The 24,592-nt window shown below is 36.6% G+C and overlaps 2 protein-coding genes across 2 annotated transcripts in view; both read left to right on the top strand.

Moving 5' to 3' along the window:
• The window catches only part of LOC134326294 (zinc finger protein 345-like), an 88,150-nt gene that overhangs the window by 12,308 nt on the left and 51,250 nt on the right, over positions 1-24,592 (top strand). The gene's annotated exons all lie outside the window — the stretch shown is intronic.
• LOC134326001 (tripartite motif-containing protein 16-like) lies at positions 481-15,935 on the top strand. Its single transcript, XM_063008194.1, has 7 exons — positions 481-535; positions 4,979-5,567; positions 5,682-5,777; positions 6,450-6,683; positions 7,174-7,333; positions 7,434-7,493; positions 15,036-15,935. The coding sequence occupies exons 2-7, from the start codon at positions 4,983-4,985 to the stop codon at positions 15,569-15,571; spliced, it is 1,671 nt and encodes a 556-aa protein (XP_062864264.1). The 5' UTR covers positions 481-535; positions 4,979-4,982; the 3' UTR covers positions 15,572-15,935.

Consider the following 24,592-nt stretch of genomic DNA (forward strand, 5'->3'; position numbering starts at 1 on the left):
AAGCAATATAGTACCAACAGAACACAACTGTTTGAATCAGTACAGCGGGCAAAACATAATGATCTTTCATTATCAGGACTCTTAGGAAAAGAGGTAGGGAGGATAAGTTATTACATCAAGTTCTTAACAGAAACAGCTCTAGCGGAAAGAATCTAACAGAAATGTGGTATATTATTTTTTATTATTTTTTTTTATTTTTATTTTTTATTTTTTATGTGTTTCTTTATGTATTTATGTATTTTTATTTTATTTTATTTTATTTTATTTTATTTTATTTTATTATTTTATTTATTTTATTATTTTATTTATTTTATTTTATTTCCCTCCTTCCTTCTGTACAATCTTCTGTTCCAAACACAAAACAGTAAGTGGCGGTAATGCACCTTTAAGCTGGTATGCCAACCGCCAATAAACACAAAAGAAGAAGAAGAAGTTCAGCAGAAGTGAAACTGATCTGATCCTGTTCTGTTCGAGTGTGGATCTGTTCCGTGTCTGTGTTTGTAGTTTTGTTGATAATTGAAGTTGATGAACGCAGGTGAGTTTCTACATTTCCACACTTCTGTACATTACTGTGTATTGTTACTTTATGTAGTTCAGATTGTTGATTTGATTTAAACACACTTGTTTTGAACAGAACACTCACGAACTAAACCAGGAAGTCTTGGACATTCGCCTGACATTCGAGTTTCTTTCGGCTCGTTCTCGGCTAATAAACATCCAAAAATGAGTGAAACTGCATTAACTGATTCTGCAGTAAACAAGGAACAAACTACAATCAAATATGTTAAAAAGTTTTTTCTGTAAATGTTTATTTTCTGTTATTTTTTAAATGTGAGGTTCATCTGTGTTGAAATGATAAGGAAGTGCTAAGGGAGCGTCTACAAAGTGCATGAAGCCGAGGTGTAGTTATTACCCAGTGGCATGTACCATTCAATACAACTGTATAAAGTCCTACAGTATGGGTACAGTAACAATATGTAGTGTGAACTAGGGGTGTGCTATATCGTATCGTTTACGATAATACCGGTATAATTTTTAAAACGATAAAAAAATCCCATATCGTGATAACAGCGATATTCTGCGTTGTTTACGTAATGACGTCACACAGCTACGCAAATGGCGTACGTTCGTTACGTGGATCATTTGGGCACAGCAACGAGTATGGCGGAAAGCGGCTCTGCAGTGGAGGAGCTCGTTTCACAAACTCCAAGTCCACCATAAATTAATATTTGGCAACCCAAACCCCAACCACCGCTTTGCCGGCGACTTTTTTGCGGAAGTATTTCTGCACAGGGATTCAATTCAACAGCGCACCTCCACCAAACAGTGCAGGAATACTCTTAACATTAATGTCAACCACCAACACAGAAGTATTACTACTGCTACTTAGTACTACTACTACTGTACTTAGTAGTAATTGTGGCGCGCTACAAGTAAAGGCGCCACCGGGCTCTGCTCGTTCCAGTGTTGCCAGATTGGGCGGTTATCCACCAAATTGGGCGGATTTTGTTGGGAAACAATTTAATAGCAGTTAAATAACACTTCTATTTAAAAGAAAATATTCCGTTTTAAGAAGCTCCAGCATTGTAGAAGGCTATTAAAGTAAAGTCAATTTTCAATGCTGATTTGGCTTAATAGTGTTGGTCAGTCTGTATCATATTGTTGAAAGAAAATTAAACTTAGTTTACCATACATTCACACTGGCATGCTCTGGGGTTCAAATGAGTCTCATCATTACACACAAGTTGGCAGCCAAATGATAAAGTATTGCAAAGGAATATCTTTCTTCCTCATAATGTTAAGGTTGCTATATTTTGGTTTTTCACTTGTCAGGGAAAATGAAAAGAAAAAAAGCGTATTATTATTATTATTATTATGCGGGTCTCCGTGATGTAATTCTACATGGCATTCACTGCCTGTATAGGTAAATGAGTGAGTGACTACATAAGAAAAAGGTATCAGTTTCTGTGTGACCCCTGTGTGTGAGCAATGGTCAGTCTGGCCACCCCTATGAAAATTGTCTGACTCCGCCATTACATTGTTACATTATTTTTATTGGAAAGACAAAATTCAGAAAAGTGTGCGTAATTCTTACATACTTCTTACATTTTTCTACGAAGTGTTTGAAACTTATATTAATTCTAAATCAAACCTGAACATTATTTTTTTTGCAATAGTGTTTTCTTGAAATAAATAAAATATTTTTCAGTGTTTTGTTATATCGCCAAAAATATCGTTATCGCAAAAATAACCTGAAATATCGTGATATTATTTTAGGGCCATATCGCCCACCCCTAGTGTCAACAATTCTACAAACATATATAACATATATAATATAATAAAAGATGCAAGAGTTACCTAGTGACATGTACCACCCACTACACTTAAATTACAGAAACAAACCCTACAGTATGGGTAGGGTCATTCCTACTATTTGGTGCCATTTCAGCTTGGTAACTTTCTATCAAAAATGCAAAACTTTCCATAATTTTATCATTTTATCTGAAGGAGGGCTTGTTAAACTATAAGAAATATATATTAGTCCAGCTCAGGATATTATACTCTAATAATTTTGACCAAAATATTTGCATAGGACATAGTTGACATAGGACAAATGTCTCCCCTGTTACAGGACGTTCTCGTCTTTATTATTAAGTGTTTTGAATGCACAGTTATTGCAATATTTACATTTTTTAAGAGCTTAAATGTCCCTCACTTTAGCCTGCAAATGTATTTTAAGAATGAATTAATAAACAAGCATTATCTAAAAACAGATATGTTGTATTTTTAAGGCACAATGTAATTTGAATACATTTCTTTTAGAATAAAAAGGAATTTCAGTGGAATTTGGCTCCATTTTAATTGATTTCATTTAAATCAATGAATGTTAATTTCATCAACAGGTTGGACATCATACCAGTGAACAACAGTACATCACAAAAAAAGAGCAACTCGTGTCCCCCACCCTGACCCCCCACCTTCAACCGTCAAATGTACTGAACACCTAAAGTAATTATCAGGAACATTTTTCAGTCTAGTGATCTCATAGATGTTTCAGCAACAGTACGTTATGTAACAACCCAGCAGCCCAAGTGTTTTTCTAGGAAATTCCACACTGTCTTCTCTAGTTTATTTAAAGGTTGTGGCTCTTTCATCAGGCATATAATCTGTTCATCCCTGTACCAGCTAATATCCTCTCGTGGACTTGGCCAATAGAACTTGTTTGCCCCATTCTTCAACCTCCAGAATGATTCCTGGGTAGGGTTCACCATCGTTGTTGACAATGCACCACTGCCTTTCATGATGACCTCAGGCCGTGATAGTTCTTCAATGAAATGTGGCCTTCGTCTTCTCCCAGGCTATAAACATTTCCTTCTCCCACAAGTAAAAGTTCCACCAAAGTGTTCATGTTCCTTAAATGGAAGAACATGGTCTCTGCAATGGGAATGTCTCCTCCATAGTGGACAAATTTGTCAGCTGATTCTTTAAGGGTAGCCCCAACACCATCTGGAGCCCCCTTTCCAAGGCTGGCCTTAAAAAAAAAAAAGTTCCAGCTGATGTCTTTAAAGCCTTTTTTGAAAGGTTCTTTTGATAGTAGGTAAAAGTTGCCCTTCTGTTTGTATTGAGTATCTGGGCCATCACTGAAGACATGGAGATATCTCTCCCTCACCATGTCTAACACAGGGCTGAGGTGGGCCCAGATAGCTGGGTGATTGTGCCACTTGGAAGGTGAGATGGAGCAGAAAGTCACTAATAATAAATACAATACTTGCTGGAAACACCTATTCATCTTACATCCACCCTACTATGTGTCCACCCTGTCACTGTGCAAAACAGCAACAGGGTGGACAGTAACAGGAGGGACATTTTATTCTAAACTTACCATTACTGCTCATGTGATGAACAACAGGCTAGTTCATGGTGACCACAGATGAAGATTTTTAACATGTTTATTAACCATATTGTAAAAATTACAAAAATGTACCAGTTTCCTCTATAAATAAGCATAACAGAGTGGACATGTTATGCTTTACCACATCAGTGAACCTTTTTAAAACATTGGAAAAAGATTAATTAAAGAATGATATTTACTCTAGATGATTATCCTCCAAAATGTATGCTACTTCCTGAGAGTCATGTGACTAGAGGAAGAGTCAGGAAGACAGTCCAGACAGATTTTCCTTCACAGTAACAGGTGGGACAGTCGACTCTGGGACACAACTTATTTTAAAGACTTTAAGTATTAAAAATGTATTAATAACAAAAAAATAACATTTGGTGAGGAATATTACAAATAAGGCTATACAAAAATAATGAAAAATGTAGAATTTGTTTGTTTTTTATTACTTATATTTGTAAATGAATTTGAGAAAACGTGATTGGGGACATGGCAGTTTAGCCTTCTTGCGCTAAAATTGAGTAATTATTTTAAATTAAATAATCCTGGGAACACAATTGTTTTCTATGGTAGAGGAGGGTTAATCATGTAAGACAAGCTTTTAAAAATATGTATTAGCCCATTTTTACACAAAATATACCATATTATGTCACGGTGACTCAAATGGCACCAAATGCTAGTAATGACCCGGTACAGTAATAAAAAATTTTAAGGATGTAGTAGTTAACTAGTCATTTGTACTAGTTACTACAACCGCATTATAAAAGTCATACAGAATGGGTACAATAACGAATCATAAAATGTACTACAGTAAAGGTACAGTAATAATAAAATATAGAAGAACAATTGAAAAACACAAATTTTCATATAACGAAGGTTGTAGTAATTAACTAGTCACTTGTACTACTTACTACAACAACATTGCAAATTAAAAGTCCCACAGCATGAGTACAATAGGTCATAAAAATTTTTTTTTAATTAACAGAAATTGAGAAACGTAAACATGAACATAACACTCACAAAAGAAACCAGGAAGTCTGAGCTGCTGTGAATAACTTTTTTGTTTCTGTTTACGTGTAGAAAAATGGAGTCCAAAATTTCAGTAACTCAGGATGAGTTCAGCTGTTCAGTCTGTCTGGAAACACTGAAGGATCCAGCTGCTATTCCATGTGGACACAGTTTCTGTATGGTGTGTATTAACAACTGCTGGGATTGGGAGGATGATAAGGGAACATACAGCTGTCCACAGTGTAGACAAACCTTCACTCCAAGACCTGTTGTGAGGAGAAACACCATGCTGGCTGGAGTTGTGGAGAAACTGAAGAAAACAGAACTTCAAGCTCCACATCCTGGTCACTGTTTTTCTGAACCTGAAGATGTGGATTGTGATTCCTGCACTGGGACAAAATCCAAAGCTGTAAAATCCTGTCTGGTGTGTTTGGCCTCTTTCTGTGAAACTCACCTTCAGCCTCATTATCAAATTCTGTCTTATAAGAAGCACAAGCTGGTTAAGGCTTCCAGAAGACTCCAGGATCAGATCTGCTCTCAGCATGATAAACTGCTGGAGGTTTACTGTCGTACTGATCAGCAGTGTATCTGCGTGTTGTGCACCATGGATCATAAAGGACATGATACAATATCAGCTGCAGCAGAAAGAACTGAGAAACAGGTAAAAATATTATACAGCTCTCTTTAACAAGTAACAACTCATTAGCATTTACACTGACATTGTTTATGTGGTGCTCGTACACAATACAAGTAAATCCTAAATTATTTTGTGTAGAAGCAGCTGCTGGAGATCCAGAGAAAATTCCAGGAGAAAATCCAGAACAGAGAGAAGGAACTTTGTGAACTGATAAACGCTGTGGAGTCTCACAAGGTAAGTTTTATAAACAAAAAGCTCTCAGGATCAGTCCGACTCTCCTCCATAAAACCAATCTCCATTAAAAATGAGATATTTTATATCTCAGGTAACTTTGCAAGTGATGGAGCAATTTTGTTAATGAATTTAAAAAATATTTAAATTATGCCTGGTTAGTTGATGATTGATGCTGTACAACAATTCTGAGGTTGTGCTAATAATGTTTACTGATACTCAAAATAATTTCTGTAACAGTATGCTACCACCAGCACATGTTACAGTACATATGGTGTTTTTTTATTTTTATTAGATTTAATCCAGACATATAATTTTGAATTAAGGACATACAGGAGCAGATGTTTTGTATCAAAATCTGTGAGGAAATATAACATGCTGATAAATGCAGTAAAAACTAAAGTGATGATGAGCACTGAAGAAGTGCTGGAGTTTAAGGTGGAAGGTAAAACTGGAACTTTCTCTTATATTCGGGAAGTAGAGTATGAAATACTGCATCATATGGACATGATGATGATGGTAACATTTACAAGAGTATGAAAAATCAAGTCATTTAGCACCATCACCAAGCTATGAGTGATAAGTCTTAGTCTGGCCAGTAAGCTACATATGAATGTGAAGGATGGACAAATATCTGAGTGAGAAACGTTTTCCTCTTTCTAAATCCTCTAACAGTGTTCTGCACAGACAGCAGTGAAGAACATTGAGAGGATCTGTACTGAACTAATCAACTCAATTAACAGAAGATGCTCTGAGCTAAAAGATCTGATCAGAGATCGAGAGACAGCAGAAGTAAGTCGAGCTGAAAAAGTCCTGAAGCAGGTGGAGCAGCAGATTGTAGAGCTGAAGAGGAAAGATGCTGAACTGGAACAGCTTTCACACACAGAGGATCCCGTCCATTTCCTCCAGGTAACAGCACTAAAAATAATTATATTATTGCTGCACCAGTCCAAGTAATAAATTACAGCGGTATCTTGTAACTTGACGTCCCCTAAACTCAAAATCTTTAAAACGTTGATGCCTTTCGTCAAGAAGTTTGTTCTTTTAAACTCGATTATTTTCATTCATTCAGACATGTTGGGGAGAGCCGGAAACGCAACAGCAAAGCATTTAAAGGCGTCTCACCCCTGATGGTAGCTTTGCGCATCTTTGTTCATCTTCCACAACTCTATAACATAGGGAAACCCCCCTCTACACAAGACACATTATGACCCATAAAGTCGTAACACTCGGGGTTCTAAGAAATTGTAAGAATCCGAATCAGCTTTTTTGAGAGATCATGAAATACTGTTAATGTTATTTGGAGAAACATCACTCTGTGCTTCATGTCAGTCGTCTATTATTTGTGATTCATCATCATCTTGTTGTTTCTCTGTGAACATTATTTGTCTGGATGTAGAATTTTCAATCTCTCTCGGCTCCTGCTGGATCTGCAGAATCAGCCGCCATCACAATCAGTCCTTTCCCCTCATTTGATGATGTTACAAAGTCTGTATCTCAGCTGAGAGAGAAAGTAGAAGAATTCTGCAAAGAGCAGTGTGAGAAGATACCAGATGAAGGTGAGTTCAAGCCCTCAGTGTTCCATTGTCTCCAAAATGCTTCGGTACTCAAACATCAAACAAAACAATCAAATCCCCATTTTGTTCATTTTTTTTGCAGTGAAGAAAGTCTGGATCACTCTGCCTACTGAACTTAAAATCAGAGAAGATTTTCTACACTGTAAGTTTCTCACAAGCACACAAACATACACAGTGCAGTGAAAAAGTATTTGCACCCCCAGTTATCTGTATTTTTACAGATTTGTCAGTTCAGATGCTACAGCAGCTCAGTTTGGTCTAAATCTAAGTCTAAATCTGATTAAGTCCAAAACCTAAACTTTATTTCCTTAGATTTAATTTAACAAAGATCTGCTCTTGTTATTTGGAATTGTTGTGTTTTTGTTTTACACAAGTGTTTAATCTTTAAATCATGAACTGATGACCAGACATTCTTTAGCCCTGAAACACCATCACACAACCACAACCATGACTGACTGTTAGTAAGATTTTTTATTGTAAAATGCTGTTATAGCTTCATTGCAAGTATAAGAATTCTGACTCATCAATTCACAGAACATCATCGCCAAAAGGCTTGAGGGTCATTAAGGTTCTTATATTGCTAAATGAGAGGCGAGGCTTTATGTTCCTCTTAGTTAACAGTGATTTTACCTTGTGACTCTCCCATGGATTTTATTTGTGTTCAGTCTCCTTCTAATACTGGAATCATTCAATCAGATCTAAATTGAGGTCAGCAGGTCCTGCAGTTTCCTAAATGTTTGTTTGGGTTCTTGTATGTTTTCCTCGATGAGACATTGATGAGCTCTTGAAGTATCTTAACTGTTCCAAGTGTCATATGGATATCATGACTCTTACTGTGGTTCACTGCAGTACTAATACATTAGGATTGGCTTTGTAACTTTTTTCAGACTGATATGTTACAATTACTTTTTGGTTTATTTTGGAATTTGTTTGGACAGTGGTGAATCATTCAGAATCCTCAGATTAGGAACATTTTGAGACCTTGCTAAAGACCACTGTTCCATGTACTTATCTTCAATAGTTATTTAAAATCACTAAGAACTTGAAATAGGTCATGAAGTTAAAACAACTAAAACAATCATTTAAACTTCTGTCTGTATAATTCTGATCCAAGAGATTTTCTTTCAGGAGAGATCCAGAGTCTCAGTGAATGTAGTGTCTGTGTGAATGTGTTTTTGTAATTTATTTGTGTGATTGTGTAGTGTCTGTGTGTATGTGTAGGGTTTATATGTATGTGTTTGTGTGATTGTGTAGTGTCTGTGTGTATGTGTAGGGTTTGTTTGAGTTTGTGTGATTGTGTAGTGTCTGTTTGTATGGGTAGGGTATGGATGTGTGTGTCATTGTGTAGTGTCTGTGTACGTGTAGGGTTTGAATGTGTTTAATTGTGTGATTGTGTAGTGTCTGTGTGTATGTGTAAGATTTGTATGTGTGTGTGTGTGATTGTTTAGTGTCTGTAAAGTTTGCATGTGTGTTTGTGTAGTGTATGTTTGTATGTGTATGATTTGTATGTGTGTATTTGATTGTGTAGTCTCTGTGTGTTTGTGTAGTGTATGTTTGTATGTGTATGATTTGTATATGTGTGTTTGATTGTGTAGTGTGTGTGTGTTTGTATGTGTGTGTTTTTGTAGTGTATGTTTGTATTTGTAGGATTTGTATGTGTGTGTTTGATTGTGTAGTGTCTGTGTGTTTGTATGTGTGATTATGTAGTGTATGTTTGTATATGTGTGTTTGTTTGATTGTGTAGTGTCTGTGTGTATGTGTATTTTTGTGTGATTGTGTAGAGTATGTTTGTATGTGTAGGGTTTGCATGTGTGTGTTTGTGTGATTGTGTAGTGTCTGTGGGATTTTGTAAAGTCTGTGTGTGTAGGGTTTGTATGTGTGTAGCTTTTGTGTGATTGTGTAGTACCTGTGTATATGTGTTGGGTTTAAACGTTTGTGGTTTGTGTGATTGTGTAGTATCTGTGTGTGTGTGTGTGATTGTGTAGTGTCTGTATGTATATGTATGGTTTGTATGTTTGTGTGATTGTGTGGTGCCTATGTGTGTAGGGTTTGTATGTGTGTATTTTTGTGTAGTAATTGTGTAGTGCCTATGTGTTGGGTTTAAATGTGTGATTGTGTAGTGTCTGTGTGTGTATGGTTTGTGTGTATGTGTAGGGTTTGTTTGTGTGTGTGTTTGTGTGATTGTGTAGTGTATTTGTGTATGTGTGTTTGTATGTGTGTGTTTGTGTGATTGTGTAGTCTTTGTGTACGTGTGTTTGCATGCGTTTGTTTGTGTGATTGTGTAGTGTCTTTGTGTATGTGTGTTTAATTGTGTAGTGTCTGTGTGTATGTGTAGGGTTTGTTTGTGTGTGTGTTTGTGTAGTGTATTTGTGTATGTGTGTTTGTGTAGTGTCTGTGTGTATGTATTTGTATGTGTGTGTTTGTGTGATTGTGTAGTGTATGTGTGTGTGTAAATGTGTAGTGTTTGTGTAGGGTTTGTATGTGTGTGTTTGTGTGATTGTGTAGTGATTGTGTAGTGTCTGTGTATTGTTTGTATGTGTGTATTTGTGTGATTGTGTAATGCCTGTGTGTATGTGTAGGGATTTTATGTGTGTGTTTGTGTGATTGTGTAGTGTCTGTGTGTATGTGTAGGGTTTGTGTGTATTTGCAGGGTTTGTATGTGTGTGTTTGTGTGATTGTGTAGTGTCTGTGTATGTGTTTGTAATTGTGTAGTTCCTGTGTGTGTGTGTGTGTGATTGTGTAGCGTCTCTATGTATGTGTAGGGTTTGTATGTGTGTGTTTGTGTTATGTGTAGGGTTTGAATGTGTGCGTTTGTGTTGTGTAGGGTTTGTATGTGTGTATTTTTGTGTAGTGATTATGTAGTGCCTATGTGTATGTGTTGGGTTTAAATGTGTGTGTTTGTGTGATTGTGTAGTGTCTGTGTGTGTATGGTTTGTGTGTATATGTAGGGTTTGTTTGTGTGTGTATGTTTGTGTGATTGTGTAGTGTATTTGTGTATGTGTGTTTGTATGATTGTGTAGTGTCTTTGTGTATGTGTGTTTGCATGCGTTTGTGTGATTGTGTAGTGTCTTTGTGTATGTGTGTTTAATTGTGTAGTGTCTGTGTGTATTTGTAGGGTTTGTTTGTGTGTGTGTTTGTGTAATGTATTTGTGTATGTGTGTTTGATTGTGTAGTGTCTGTGTGTATGTATTTGTATGTGTGTGTTTGTGTGTTTGTGTGATTGTGTAGTGTTTGTGTGTATGTGCAGGGTTTGTATGTGTGTGTGTAAATGTGTAGTGTCTGTGTGTTTGTGTAGGGTTTGTATGTGTGTGTTTGTGTGATTGTGTAGTGTCTGTGTATGTGTTTGTAATTGTGTAGTTCCTGTGTGTGTGTGTGTGTGATTGTGTAGCGTCTGTATGTATGTGTAGGGTTTGTATGTGTGTGTTTGTGTTATGTGTAGGGTTTGAATGTGTGCGTTTGTGTTGTGTAGGGTTTGTATGTGTGTATTTTTGTGTAGTGATTATGTAGTGCCTATGTGTATGTGTTGGGTTTAAATGTGTGTGTTTGTGTGATTGTGTAGTGTCTGTGTGTGTATGGTTTGTGTGTATATGTAGGGTTTGTTTGTGTGTGTATGTTTGTGTGATTGTGTAGTGTATTTGTGTATGTGTGTTTGTATGATTGTGTAGTGTCTTTGTGTATGTGTGTTTGCATGCGTTTGTGTGATTGTGTAGTGTCTTTGTGTATGTGTGTTTAATTGTGTAGTGTCTGTGTGTATTTGTAGGGTTTGTTTGTGTGTGTGTTTGTGTAATGTATTTGTGTATGTGTGTTTGATTGTGTAGTGTCTGTGTGTATGTATTTGTATGTGTGTGTTTGTGTGTTTGTGTGATTGTGTAGTGTTTGTGTGTATGTGCAGGGTTTGTATGTGTGTGTGTAAATGTGTAGTGTCTGTGTGTTTGTGTAGGGTTTGTATGTGTGTGTTTGTGTGATTGTGTAGTGTCTGTGTATTGTTTGTATGTGTGTATTTGTGTGATTGTGTAGTGCCTGTGTGTATGTGTTGGGTTTAAATGTGTATTTGTGTGATGGTGTAGTGTTTGTGTGATTGTGTAGTGTCTGTTATTGTGTAGTGTCTGTGTGTATGTGTAACGTTTGTTTGTGTGTGTTTTTGTGATTGTGTAGTGTTTGGTGTATGTGTAGGGTTTGTTTGTGTGTGTGTTTGTGTAGTGTCTTTGTGTATGTGTGTGTTTGAATGTTTGTGTGATTGTGTAGTGTCTGTGTGTATGTGTAGGGTGTGTATGTGTGTGATTTTGTAGTGTCTGTGTGTATTTGCAGCGTTTGTATGTGTGTGTATGTGTGATTGTGTATGTGTAGGGTTTGTATGTGTGTGATTGTGTAGTGTATGTGTGTATGTGTAGGGTTTGTATGTTTTTGTGTGATTGTGTAGTGTCTGTGTGTTTGTGTAGGGTTTGTATGTGTGTGTTTGTGTGATTGTGTAGTGTCTGTGTATTGTTTGTATGTGTGTATTTGTGTGATTGTGTAGTGCCTGTGTGTATGTGTAGGGATTTTATGTGTGTGTTTGTGTGATTGTGTAGTGTCTGTGTGTATGTGTAGGGTTTGTGTGTATTTGCAGGGTTTGTATGTGTGTGTTTGTGTGATTGTGTAGTGTCTGTGTATGTGTTTGTAATTGTGTAGTTCCTGTGTGTGTGTGATTGTGTAGTGTCTGTATGTATGTGTAGGGTTTGTATGTGTGTGTTTGTGTTATGTGTAGGGTTTGTATGTGTGTGTTTGTGTTGTGTAGTGTTTGTATGTGTGTATTTTTGTGTAGTGATTATGTAGTGCCTATGTGTATGTGTTGGGTTTAAATGTGTGTGTTTGTGTGATTGTGTAGTGTCTGTGTGTGTATGGTTTGTGTGTATATGTAGGGTTTGTTTGTGTGTATGTTTGTGTGATTGTGTAGTGTATTTGTGTATGTGTGTTTGTATGTGTGTGTTTGTGTGATTGTGTGTTTGTGTAGTGTATTTGTGTATGTGTGTTTGATTGTGTAGTGTCTGTGTGTATGTATTTGTATGTGTGTGTTTGTGTGATTGTGTAGTGTCTGTGTGTATGTGCAGGGTTTGTATGTGTGTGTGTAAATGTGTAGTGTCTGTGTGTTTGTGTAGGGTTTGCATGTGTGTGTTTGTGTGATTGTGTAGTGATTGTGTAGTGTCTGTGTATTGTTTGTATGTGTGTATTTGTGTGATTGTGTAGTGCCTGTGTGTATGTGTTGGGTTTAAATGTGTATTTGTGTGATGGTGTAGTGTTTGTGTGATTGTGTAGTGTCTGTTATTGTGTAGTGTCTGTGTGTATGTGTAACGTTTGTTTGTGTGATTGTGTAGTGTTTGGTGTATGTGTAGGGTTTGTGTAGTGTCTTTGTGTATGTGTGTGTTTGTATGCGTGTGTTTGTGTAGTGTCTTTGTGTATGTGTGTTTGATTGTGTAGTGTTTGTGTGTATGTGTAAAGTCTGTATGTGTTTGTGTGATTGTGTAGTATTAGTATTTGTGTGATTGTGTATTGTCTTTGTGTATGTGTGTGTTTGCATGTTTGTGTGATTGTGTAGTGTCTGTGTGTATGTGTAGGGTGTGTATGTGTGTGATTCTGTAGTGTCTGTGTGTATGTGTGTGTTTGCATGTTTGTGTAATTGTGTAGTGTCTGTGTATGTGTAGGGTGTGTATGTGTGTGATTGTGTAGTGTCTGTGTGTATTTGCAGCGTTTGTATGTGTGTGTATGTGTGATTGTGTATGTGTAGGGCTTGTATGTGTGTGATTGTGTAGTGTATGTGTGTATGTGTAGGGTTTGTATGTTTTTGTGTGATAGTGTAGTGTCTGTGTGTATGTGTAGGGTTTGTATGTGTGTGATTGTGTAGTGTCTGTGTATATGTGTAGGGTTTGTATGTGTTTGTGTAGCATTTGTGTGTCTAGTTTCACACTCACACACACACACTTAGACATACAGTGCTGGCCAAAAGTATTGGCACCCCTGCAATTCTGTCAGATAATATTCAATTTCTTCCAGAAAATGATTGCAATCACAAATGCTTTGGTATTAATATCTTCATTTATTTAGCTTGCAATGAAAAAACACAAAAGAGAATGGAAAAAAAGTCAAATCAATTATCATTTTACACAAAACTCCAAAAATGGGCCGGACAAAAGTATTGGCACCCTCAGCCTAATACTTGGTAGCACAACCTTTAGACAAAATAACTGCGAACAACCGCTTCCGGTAACCATCAATGAGTGTTTTACAATGCCCTGCTGGAATTTTAGACCATTCTTCTTTGGCAAACTGCTCCAGGTCCCTGAGATTTGAAGGGTGCCTTCTCCAAACTGCCATTTTGAGATCTCTCCACAGGTGTTCTATGGGATTCAGGTCTGGACTCATTGCTGGCCACTTTAGAAGTCTCCAGTGCTTTCTCTCAAACCATTTTCTAGTGCTTTTTGAAGTGTGTTTTGGGTCATTGTCCTGCTGGAAGACCCATGACCTCTGAGGGAGACCCAGCTTTCTCACACTGGGCCCTACATTATGCTGCAAAATTTGTTGGTAGTCTTCAGACTTCATAATGCCATGCACACGGTCAAGCAGTCCAGTGCCAGAGGCAGCAAAGCAACCCCAAAACATCAGGGAACCTCCGCCATGTTTGACTGTAGGGACCGTGTTCTTTTCTTTGAAGGCTTCGTTTTTTTTTCTTGTAAACTCTATGTTGATGCCTTTTCCCAAAAAGCTCTACTTTTGTCTCATCTGACCAGAGAACATTCTTCCAAAACGTTTTTGGCTTTCTCAGGTAAGTTTTGGCAAACTCCAGCCTGGCTTTTTTATGTCTCTGGGTCAGAAGTGGGGTCTTCCTGGGTATCCTACCATAGAGTCCCTTTTCATTCAGACGCCGACGGATAGTACGGGTTGACACTGTTGTACCCTCGGACTGCAGGGCAGCTTGAACTTGTTTGGATGTTAGTCGAGGTTCTTTATCCACCATCCACACAATCTTTCGTTGAAATCTCTCGTCAATTTTTCTTTTCCGTCCACATCTAGGGAGGTTAGCCACAGTGCCATGGGCTTTAAACTTCTTGATGACACTGCGCACGGTAGACACAGGAACATTCAGGTCTTTGGAGATGGACTTGTAGCCTTGAGATTGCCCATGCTTTCTCACAATTTTGCTTCTCAAGTCCTCAGACAGTTCTTTGGTCTTCTTTCTTTTCTCCATGCTCAATGTGGTACACACAAGGACACAGGACAGAGGTTGAGTCAACTTTAATCCATTTTAACTGGCTGCAAGTGTGATTTAGTTATTGCCACCACCTGTTATGTGCCACAGGTAAGTAACAGGTGCTGTTAATTACACAAATTAGAGAAGCATCACATGATTTTTCAAAGGGTGCCAATACTTTTGTCCACCCCCTTTTTTATGTTTGGTGTGGAATTATATCCAATTTGGCTTTTTGACAATTCTTTTTGTGGTTTTCCATTGAAGACAAATTAAATGAACATTTTAATATCAAAGCATTTGTAATTGCAATCATTTTCTGGAAGAAATTGAGTATTATCTGACAGAATTGCAGGGGTGCCAATACTTTTGGCCAGCACTGTATGTATAATTACACACACACACACACACACTTTCTCTCTCTCTCTTCTATGTTAATTGGTTTATTTTGTGTTTCCTCTCCAGATGTTTGTCAGTTCACACTGGATCCAAACACAGTAAACAAATTCCTCCGTCTGTCTGAGGAGAACAAAGTGGTGACCCGGAGTGAAACAGAACATTCGTATCCTGATCATCCAGATAGATTTGATATTTACTCTCAGTTTGTGTGTAGAGAGAGTGTGAGTGGACGCTGTTACTGGGAGGTTGAGTTGAGTGGGAATGTTGGGGTTTATATAGCTGTGTCATATAAAAGCATCAGCAGGAAGGGACGTGGTGATGAGTGTGTGTTTGGATGTAATGATCAGTCCTGGAGTTTGTTCTGTTCTCTATTCGGATTGTCATTCAGGCACAATAACAAAGACACTAAAATTCCCACAATGCCGAGTTCCTCTAGAATAGGAGTGTATGTGGATTATGACGCAGGAACTCTGTCCTTCTACAGCGTCTCTGATACAATGAAGCTCCTCCACAGAGTTCAGACCACGTTCACTCAGCTCCTCTACCCGGGGTTTGGTCTTTGTTTAGGATCAGAAGTGAAACTGTCAGATTTAACAAATTAAATGTAAAATTTACATGAAAGTGTAACATTAAACTGTTTGAGTGATTTTAGAATCTGTGAGGCAGTGATACATTTATGAAGATTTTTTATTTATTTAATTTATTAACCACCATTTATTTAGTGCTGTGAAAAAGTATTTACCCCCTTTCCTGATTTCTTCTTTTCTTAAATATTTATCATCTAAATCAGTGGTTCTCAAACTGTGGTATGCGTACCACTGGTGGTACCTGAAGCAGCATGAGGTGGTACGCCAGATAATCTCGGAAAAGTAATTATATGCACCGAAAAAATAAATCATTTAATAATTATAAAAAAAATAAAAATATGAAACAAAATGTGTAAATTAATAATAAAATCTGTTTCAAAGTTCTTATAATTCTGTTTTAATAAAATCAGTTTAATTAAAACAAATTGAATTAAAACGAATGTGTTTTTAAAATTTTTCGGGGCTACGCAGACACCGTACTTCATTACGTCTATACTTCACATTCGTGGTTTCCATCTCGAAATTTCCGAAACGTTATCAGTAGCTCTCTCGCTTTTGTCAGAGCCAGAGCTCACTAATCTCGTTCCTGACTTCACCAGGCTGTGCTCTGCTATACAGGTGCTCCCCTCTCACTCACATGCTCAGTGCTAACTGCATATATAGTGATGGGTCGTTTGCGAACGATCCGATTCTATTGAACGGATCTTTGAAATGAACGAAAGGAGTCTTTTATTTCTGCACAGTTCCTATCGACTGTAATCCACCCATTCAGCTTTGCATCAGTAGAGGGAATTATCGTAATGAGAGCTGTTTATTGTCGATATACAGGAGAGCGAGCAACACACACACACACACACAATCTCAATCCGCTCCCTACTCACTCCGCCTCCGTTTGCGCATTATTTATTTATTTATTTTTATTTTAAACAACATAACATACAGAACAATAAAAAAGAATACAATTTCTCGTGGAGGATGTCATACCTATAGATTACAATCTAGGGGGCGCAAAATAATAATAATAAAAAGAAAATAAGATCAAAAAACAGAGGAACAAGCCATACAATAATACAATGAGAAACTTAAAACAGTAAGTTTTTAGAGATCTGATGTGAGATGATTCTAGCAGTTTTCCAGTTTTTCAATCTATTTAATACAGACTAGTATGATTTAAATTCAGTCATGAAGCAGAGGAAGGAGGGCTTGTTACCAGTCCACTTACTGCAGTGAATGTGGTATTTTGCTAAAAGTACTACTACATTTATAGCATCAAAGCAAGCTGAACTTAAGTTTTCCACATAAATAAAATGGCATCAATTTCAAAAGAAGGAATGTTAAGTTTAAGATTAATTCAGTTTCTAATGTCCGTCCAAAAACTTTCTGAATATTGACATGAAAAAAACAAATGCTCCAGGGATTCTTCTTCTGACATACAAAAGGCACATAAATCAACATCAAATTTAAATCTTCTTTCAAGAAACACGGCTACAGGATATATCTTATTTATTATTTTGAAATGAGTCTCTTCACTTTAGGAAATAGGGGCCATTTGACAAATTTGTAATGAGTAAAAGTCATTATGGTTTTATAATTTGTATTAGGAAGTTTCTTGAAAAAATCTCTATTATATTCATAGTGAATCTTTTGTCTCTGACCATCATTGATAATATTGTTATTACACTTGAAGTCAACCAAGTTACAGCCATTTACTTTTAATGTAGGCACTGAAACAGTCACCTTTGAAAATATCATGACATTTTTAATAAGTTGAAGCAATGCTAAAGGAATCGCTTTGCATACCTTCTTAAAATCGTTATAACTACAACTAAGATCATATTTTCCAACAAAGGATGAGAAATTTAAAAGATCTCCATGACAATCTAAAAGATCCTTTACAAATATAATACCTTTTTCATACCAATCTTTTTTAAATATTGACTTCCTACCAACTGTGATTACCCTATTATTCCATAAAATTGATCCATGAGGAGAGAAGTTATGTTGAAATATCATTTTCCAGAACTGGAGAATTTGTTTGTGGAAGTATGATAGTTTAACTGGAATCTTACTCATTTCAAAGTCACACTTCGCAAAGAATTCAATTCCTCCCAGTTTCTTAAAAATGGAACCAGGAATATGAAACCACATTGAATTTTGTTGCATAATAAAGGTTTTTAGCCATTTAATCCTAAATGCACCAATCATGGCTTCAAAGTCCAATGCATTAATACCACCCTTCTCATATTTTTTTACTAATTGGGACCTTTTAATATAATGAGTCTTATTTTTCCACAAAAACTGAAAAATAATGGAATTAGCTTTCCTTATATTATGTGGTGATATATACATAGAATGACTTGGATAGACCACCTTTGAAATGCCGTCTGCTTTAGTCAACAGGTTTCTTCCAAAAATAGTCAAATCCCTTGTCAACCAACGGCTAAGACTTTTTTTCATATCTATTAAGCGGTCTGAGATGTTAACGTCTTCTCTTCTAAGTACATTCTTAGATACTAATATTCCCAAATATTTCACTTCATTTTCGACCCTGATTGACGAAATGTTTTTTTGTATACAATTATGAATGGGGAGAATCTCACATTTTTTAATGTTAAGTCCTAAACCTGAAGCCTTGGAGAATAATGAAATTGTATTAAGGGCTCTTTCAACCATTAAATCATTTTTTAAAAACAGCGCTGTATCATCAGCAAACTGGCTAATCTTGTATTCTCGATCAAAAATATTAATACCTATAAACTCGGAACTATTATTAATTTGAAGGGCTAATAATTGAGTAGTCAAAATGAACAGCTTTGGGGAAATAGGGCAACCCTGACGAATACCTCGCTGGATCTTAAATCTAGAAGTAAGTCCTGGATTTAAGGAAATCGAGCTATATATATCACTATATAACATCTTTATTAGTCCACAAAAATTATTCCCAAATCTCAAAAACTTTAAAGCATCTAACAAGAAAGCATGTTCGATCGTATCGAACGCCTTATAAAAATCAAGGAATAAAATCAGGCTATCATTGTCAATAAAGTCACAATAATCTAACATATCAAATACCAATCTAATGTGATTATGTATGTTTCTCCCCTTAACAAAGGCTGATTGACTTTCATCAATTATATCTTTCAATCCTCTATTCATTCGGTCAGCAAAGACATGAGCCAAAATTTTATAATCAGTGCATAGCAAAGTAATGGGTCTCCAATTATCTAAAAAAATTATATCTTTATTAGGTTTTGGAATTAAAGTGATTATTCCTTGTTTCATTGTATTAGAGAGATTGCCTGTCTCAATACACTCTAAGAAAGCTTTGTACAACATCTCTCTAATATCATTCCAAAAAAACCCATAAAATTCGGTTGTTAGCCCATCCAAGCCAGGCGACTTCCCAGAGGACATCTTTAAAATAACCTTATCTAACTCGTCAATCTTAATTTGTTCATCCATAATTTTTTTTAAATCTGTATCAATCACTTTTTCAAAATCCCTTATAGTATTTATAAAAAGAGAGCAATTTATCTCAGAATAATTGGATTTGTACAAGTTGCAATAAAAGTCATGTATTTCTCTCTTAATTTGGCTTTCATCTTCAGAAACAGATCCATTTATATTCAATTTAGTAATTTTCTTTTTTGACTGCCTATGTTTTTCAAGATTAAAAAAATAAGAAGTATTTTTCTCCCCTTCTTCAATCCAGCGAGCTCGAGAACGTACAAAAGCACCCTTGGCTTTTTCTAAGTATAAGTTATCAAGTTCGCTCTGAAATTTATTTAATTCAGCAAGTTCCTCAGGTGACAAATCAGTCTTTTCACAAAGATTATTAATATTATTAATGATTTTAAGTTGTTTTTGTTTTTTAACTTTAGATAATTTTTTACTCGTATGAATAGCCAGTTCTCTTATCTTAAATTTAAGCCATTCCCATTTGCTTACAGGTGACATTTCCAAGGCATTGATTTCCATAACCAGTTGTCTTATATCTTTACAAAAACCAGAATGCTCTAAAAGAGTATTATTGAATTTCCAAACATGAGTAAGACCAGGATCTGACCTTAAAAACAACAGAGATATAGAAATAACACAGTGATCGGTTAAAGGTGAAGCAGAGATATCACACTTATTAATATAATTTATCAAGGAGGTAGAAATGAGCCAGTAGTCTATTCTAGAACTTAGACCATTCCCAGAGGCATTGAACCAGGAAAACTGTGAAGTCCCAGGATTTTTAACCCTCCAGTAATCAATCAAATTTGCACTATTCATCAATTGAACAATTAGGTCATCATATTTATGACATTGGACCCTAGGTGGATTTCTGTCTAGCCAAAGATCGGGCACCAAATTAAAATCCCCCCCAACTATAATTTTATCAGTTGAATAAGAATGCATACTATCTGTGATATATTTACATAAGTCAGAAATCAAAGTCCTGTTTTTGCCTCTCTCATTGTAACCATAAACACACACTAGGATAAAGTTTTCATCATTAATTTCTGTTATCACTATCAACCAATGCCCATTTGTATCACTAGTATGAGTTATAATTTTACCAGGAAATCTGTTAAACAGAACCATAACACCAGCTGAGTGTGATGTCCCATGACTGACAAAAATTGACTCACCCCACTGTAACTTCCAAAAATTCACATCATCTTCAACAGAATGAGTTTCTTGTAGAAAAACACAATTAGCTTTTTGTTCCTTACAAAAAACAAAAATAGCTTTTCGCTTCACATTGTTTCTTAGCCCCCTAGCATTTAAAGAAATAAAAGATAATATACTTAAGTATTTAGATGAAACACTAAATTATAAGATGCGCAGGAATGAGAATTCTCGTCCTATCAACAGTCAGAATAAGGTGCATTTTACCTTCAAAACTTGTCAGATGAATCAGAACAACAAATATTTCAAATGAATAGCTCTGCCTAAGTAGGGTCGACCCTTTGATTGTTAATCAGCGCATATCCTTCCTTTAGGAAAGCTCTCTGCCCTTTCTGTCTGGCATCCCATACCAGCGGCCACAGCTTCTTGCGAGCTTCCCTATCTTCTTTGGAGAAATCTTCTTTAATCTGAATATGCAGCTCCTTACAGACCCTGGCATCCTTGGATCTCCTCCAAACGTCATCTCGAACCACCCTCGCCACGAACTGGATTATTATTGACCGCGGAGCGTTGTTTGAAGTAGTGGGATTACTCTTCTTACCCAAGCGATGTACGACGTCAATCGTCTCGCGAAGCCGATCCACTGAAATGGGCACCACTCTTGTCAAAATGCCAATGACAACCTCTCTGGTATCCTCTCCCTCTTTTTCAGCCAGGCCATTTAACCTCAGATTCCACCTTCTTTTATATCGAGCTTGTTCTGTCACAAATTCCTTGAGCCGTTTGTTTTCCTCTTGAAGCTCACTGACTTTTTCCTGCAACCTTCCAATGTTTTTTTTGTTCTCAATAATAGCGTATAGTGTTCTCCTCAATTCTTCTCTCAAACTTCAGCAGAAGTTCAGTCTGTGTATCCATCTTCTTCGTCAATGAATTCACTGCCAGCAGAATGGTCTCTCCGATACCATCACCATGAGGGTTTTTAATGCTTTTCTTACATTTTTTAGGATTAGGAGATTTAATTGGAGTGTGTGCCTGGTTGATTTTCCCAGCCTTAGATATCTGCTCGTCAATTTCAATGTCAGCAACCTCGCCGTCTTCTTCATCACTCGCTCCGTGAAGAGCGGCCAGTCCATAGTCGTGGTCATCCATTGTAACTATCACCCGTGTTTGGTAAAGTTAACAATAGGCTTATGGAGTTCGTATTTTGTCACAAAAATTCACCAGACTTCACAAAAACTTTTAAATAACTCACTGTCTGTATCAAAATGCACACAAAATTTTACTCAAGGACTGAAAGAAAAAACTATTTACACCGAAGCCTGCAAAGTGCAACTGCTCATTCCGCCATCTTGAATCCCACCCTAAGCTGCAATGTTTACCCTGCTATTTTTTACTTCCGCATTCCAAACCCGGAAATGTGAAAAGGGCCTATCCGCTTGTTAAGTCGTGACGTGTCGACCTTATGAAACGTCACATCCGGGTCCAAGTTGGCTGAGACCCCTCGTATTTTCAATATACCACAGTGCTGTGTCCGAGTCGGAAAAAAACTACCCAACTGTCTTTCTACCGCTTTTCTTGCAATTAGATATCATGAAGTAATATTTTTGTTCATAATTTAATGTAAACTGTCAAATTGTATATTCATTACACGTGTTTCAAGCTGTTTTTAATTTACATGTAATATGTTCATATAATTTACATGTGATATCCTGGATTTTTGATTTTTATAAGCTATAAGCTATACTGATTAAAAGTAAAACCAAAGAGTCAGAAATGTCAGTTTTCATGTAATGAATTAAAAATATGACCGCTTACCTCTTGATGAGTTGACATGAAATTAAATAATGACATGAACTAGTGTACTGCACATCTTGTCTATATATATATATATATATATATATATATATATATATATATAAAAGACCTTTTCTCGTCCAGATCGCTATTGAGAAGGACTAGAAGTTTATGACTCGTGTTTGTAAACCCAATTTCCAATGACAGCGACACAGAGTTCCATAAGTTTTCCACAAACATTATTTATTTTAACTTTCTTCTTAAATTGGCTTATCCATTAATCCAAGTTTCTTATAAAAACAAAATAAAAACTCAATATGTTCGCAATTGGCGTATAACAAACAAAACTACGGTAAAAAAATCTATTGCTCCGCGTCCTCTTTCTTTCCGTATATTTTATATATGTTTTCCGTATATAGAGCCAATACAATTCTGCCCTCTTAAGGGCTAACCAAAGAGGACTAATGAATAACAGCATACATTGATTACCAGGAAAAATTATCAATAGTTAAAATACCAAGTCTCCACTTCAAATAAGTATTATTTAACCAAACAGGAAATATTTATGACAATAAACATAGAAAATTACAATTAGTGCAATATTGCTTTTACAATATATATAAAAAGGTTCAGAGGTTCAGCCTTATCTTATCTTATCATAGTTGTTTGCGTTTGGACCCGGAAATGGTCCGAACGTCACGTGTGACGTCAGACTTAACAAGCCCATTACAGGACGCTGTTTCTGCTGCTTGTTATTAAACTCACCTGTGGCTCATTTGAGTGGAGAAAACGTGCTGAGTTCTTGTTGCGTTCTTGTGTTTTATTGTGTTTTCTTGTTAGAAAAGAGATTTATGAAGCTTTTTGAGGTTGAAACTGGGTGCTGCATTTGTTTTAGATCTTCTGGACTTGCTCGGTCGCTCTATTTCTACTTAATAAAGTTTTAGTGCGCATTTAAACCCTGTTTTACGGTACTGATCACCTTAGGCTTGTTCGACTTAACCCGGTGCTGCGCAGACCGATCGCCGCCTGGCTCGGTACGGTGTACGCCGGTTAGTTTTTTTGTCCGACTTGCGTCGGCGCCACCGGCGCGTCACGATGACAGACTCGTTATAATCTCGCGAGAGCGCGGCGGCTGCAGGCGGCGGAACCAGTTCCCTGCAGTTGCTCTCCACGGGCTGCGCTGCCTGAGAGACGGCTTGATGACGACAGAGCTTAATCCTCATTGGCTAGAAGCTCCGCTGAATCCTCTGGCGGTTGTTTCGTTTCATTCTAAAATGTAAATCTCAGTTTATTTGTCTTAAAGACCCGATATGTGCGAAATACTATCATGCTTTCTAGTAGCATGACAGTTTATTTTCAAATTGCAACATATGTCATAATTATCATTCCATATCATGAAAAGACTCAAGTAAGCTACCTGATATTTCTTTAATGTAACATATCTTTTTATCTTGATGTTTTTCTAGAACTTCTGATGGGTCTTGTCTTCTAATTTTATTAATATGAAGCAATCTAAATTGCTTTAATATTTTATATCTTAACTGTTTTTAATACCACTATCACTACTACACTTTGATTTATTTTTCATTCTTCTCTGTAAACTTTGTAAACATTTTAAAATATGCTACATAAATAAAAATGTGTGGATGTGCATGGTGTCATGTTTCTTTACAAGAACCAAGGCCAGAAGGTAAGCTGTTCTGGAAGAACAAAACAATCTTGTTCAGATGATGATTGTGTTAAGAGATTCATCTTCAATAAACCACAGCCACTATTCATCATCAATGCTTAAATAACTGATTTGTCAGTGCTCAAAGAAGCACAAACTTCTACACAATTGTACAATGTACTTATTAACCACATTACTCATTAGTGACTCATACCAGGCACATCGGTGAGCATACTGAAGTATACTGTTTAACAATGCATCTATAAAATACAGTGACATGCCAACATTTGGGCACCCCGGTCAAAATTACTGTTACTGTGAACAGTTAAGCAAGTTAAAGATAAAATTATCTCCAAAAGGCATAAAGTTAAAGATGACACAAAACATTTTTTTTATTATGTTTCTATAATGAACTGCATCTTGGTTGTGAGGTTGTAGTGAATGCTGTTCATCATCCTCTTCATCCTGCACATCATCACCATGGTCTCCTGGCTCCAAGCAAACATTGTGTAGAATGCAACAATCTGACACTGCTGAGCTGATGGACTGGACATTCCTCATGTGCAGGCATCGGAGTCTCCTAAACTTTGCTTTCAGAAATCCAGTGAGAATGATAGAATAGAACTGTTTCCTGTTAAAATATGCCAGGGGGTTGTCACAGTGTGGCTTCTGAATATGAATGTGGCACAGATAGTGTTTGGAAATCCAGCTGCTTCAAAGCTTAACAAAGAATTGTTGTTTAGGGTTTGTCCTAAAGGCCAGGAAATGTGGTGTGCCATGTGCGTATTTACCAGAGTACAAAACTCATGGAGATGTTTGGCAAGAGTGGATTTTGTGATATTGAATCGGTCTGAAATACCCCTATATGACTCCTGGTTCGACAGTGTCCATAGACAGGCTAGGACACTCTTTGTCAGTGGCAATTTTGTCTGCTGTGTATTCATATACACGGGGCC

The sequence above is a fragment of the Trichomycterus rosablanca genome, chromosome 14 (genome assembly GCF_030014385.1).
Source record: "Trichomycterus rosablanca isolate fTriRos1 chromosome 14, fTriRos1.hap1, whole genome shotgun sequence".
Classification (NCBI taxonomy): domain Eukaryota; kingdom Metazoa; phylum Chordata; class Actinopteri; order Siluriformes; family Trichomycteridae; genus Trichomycterus; species Trichomycterus rosablanca.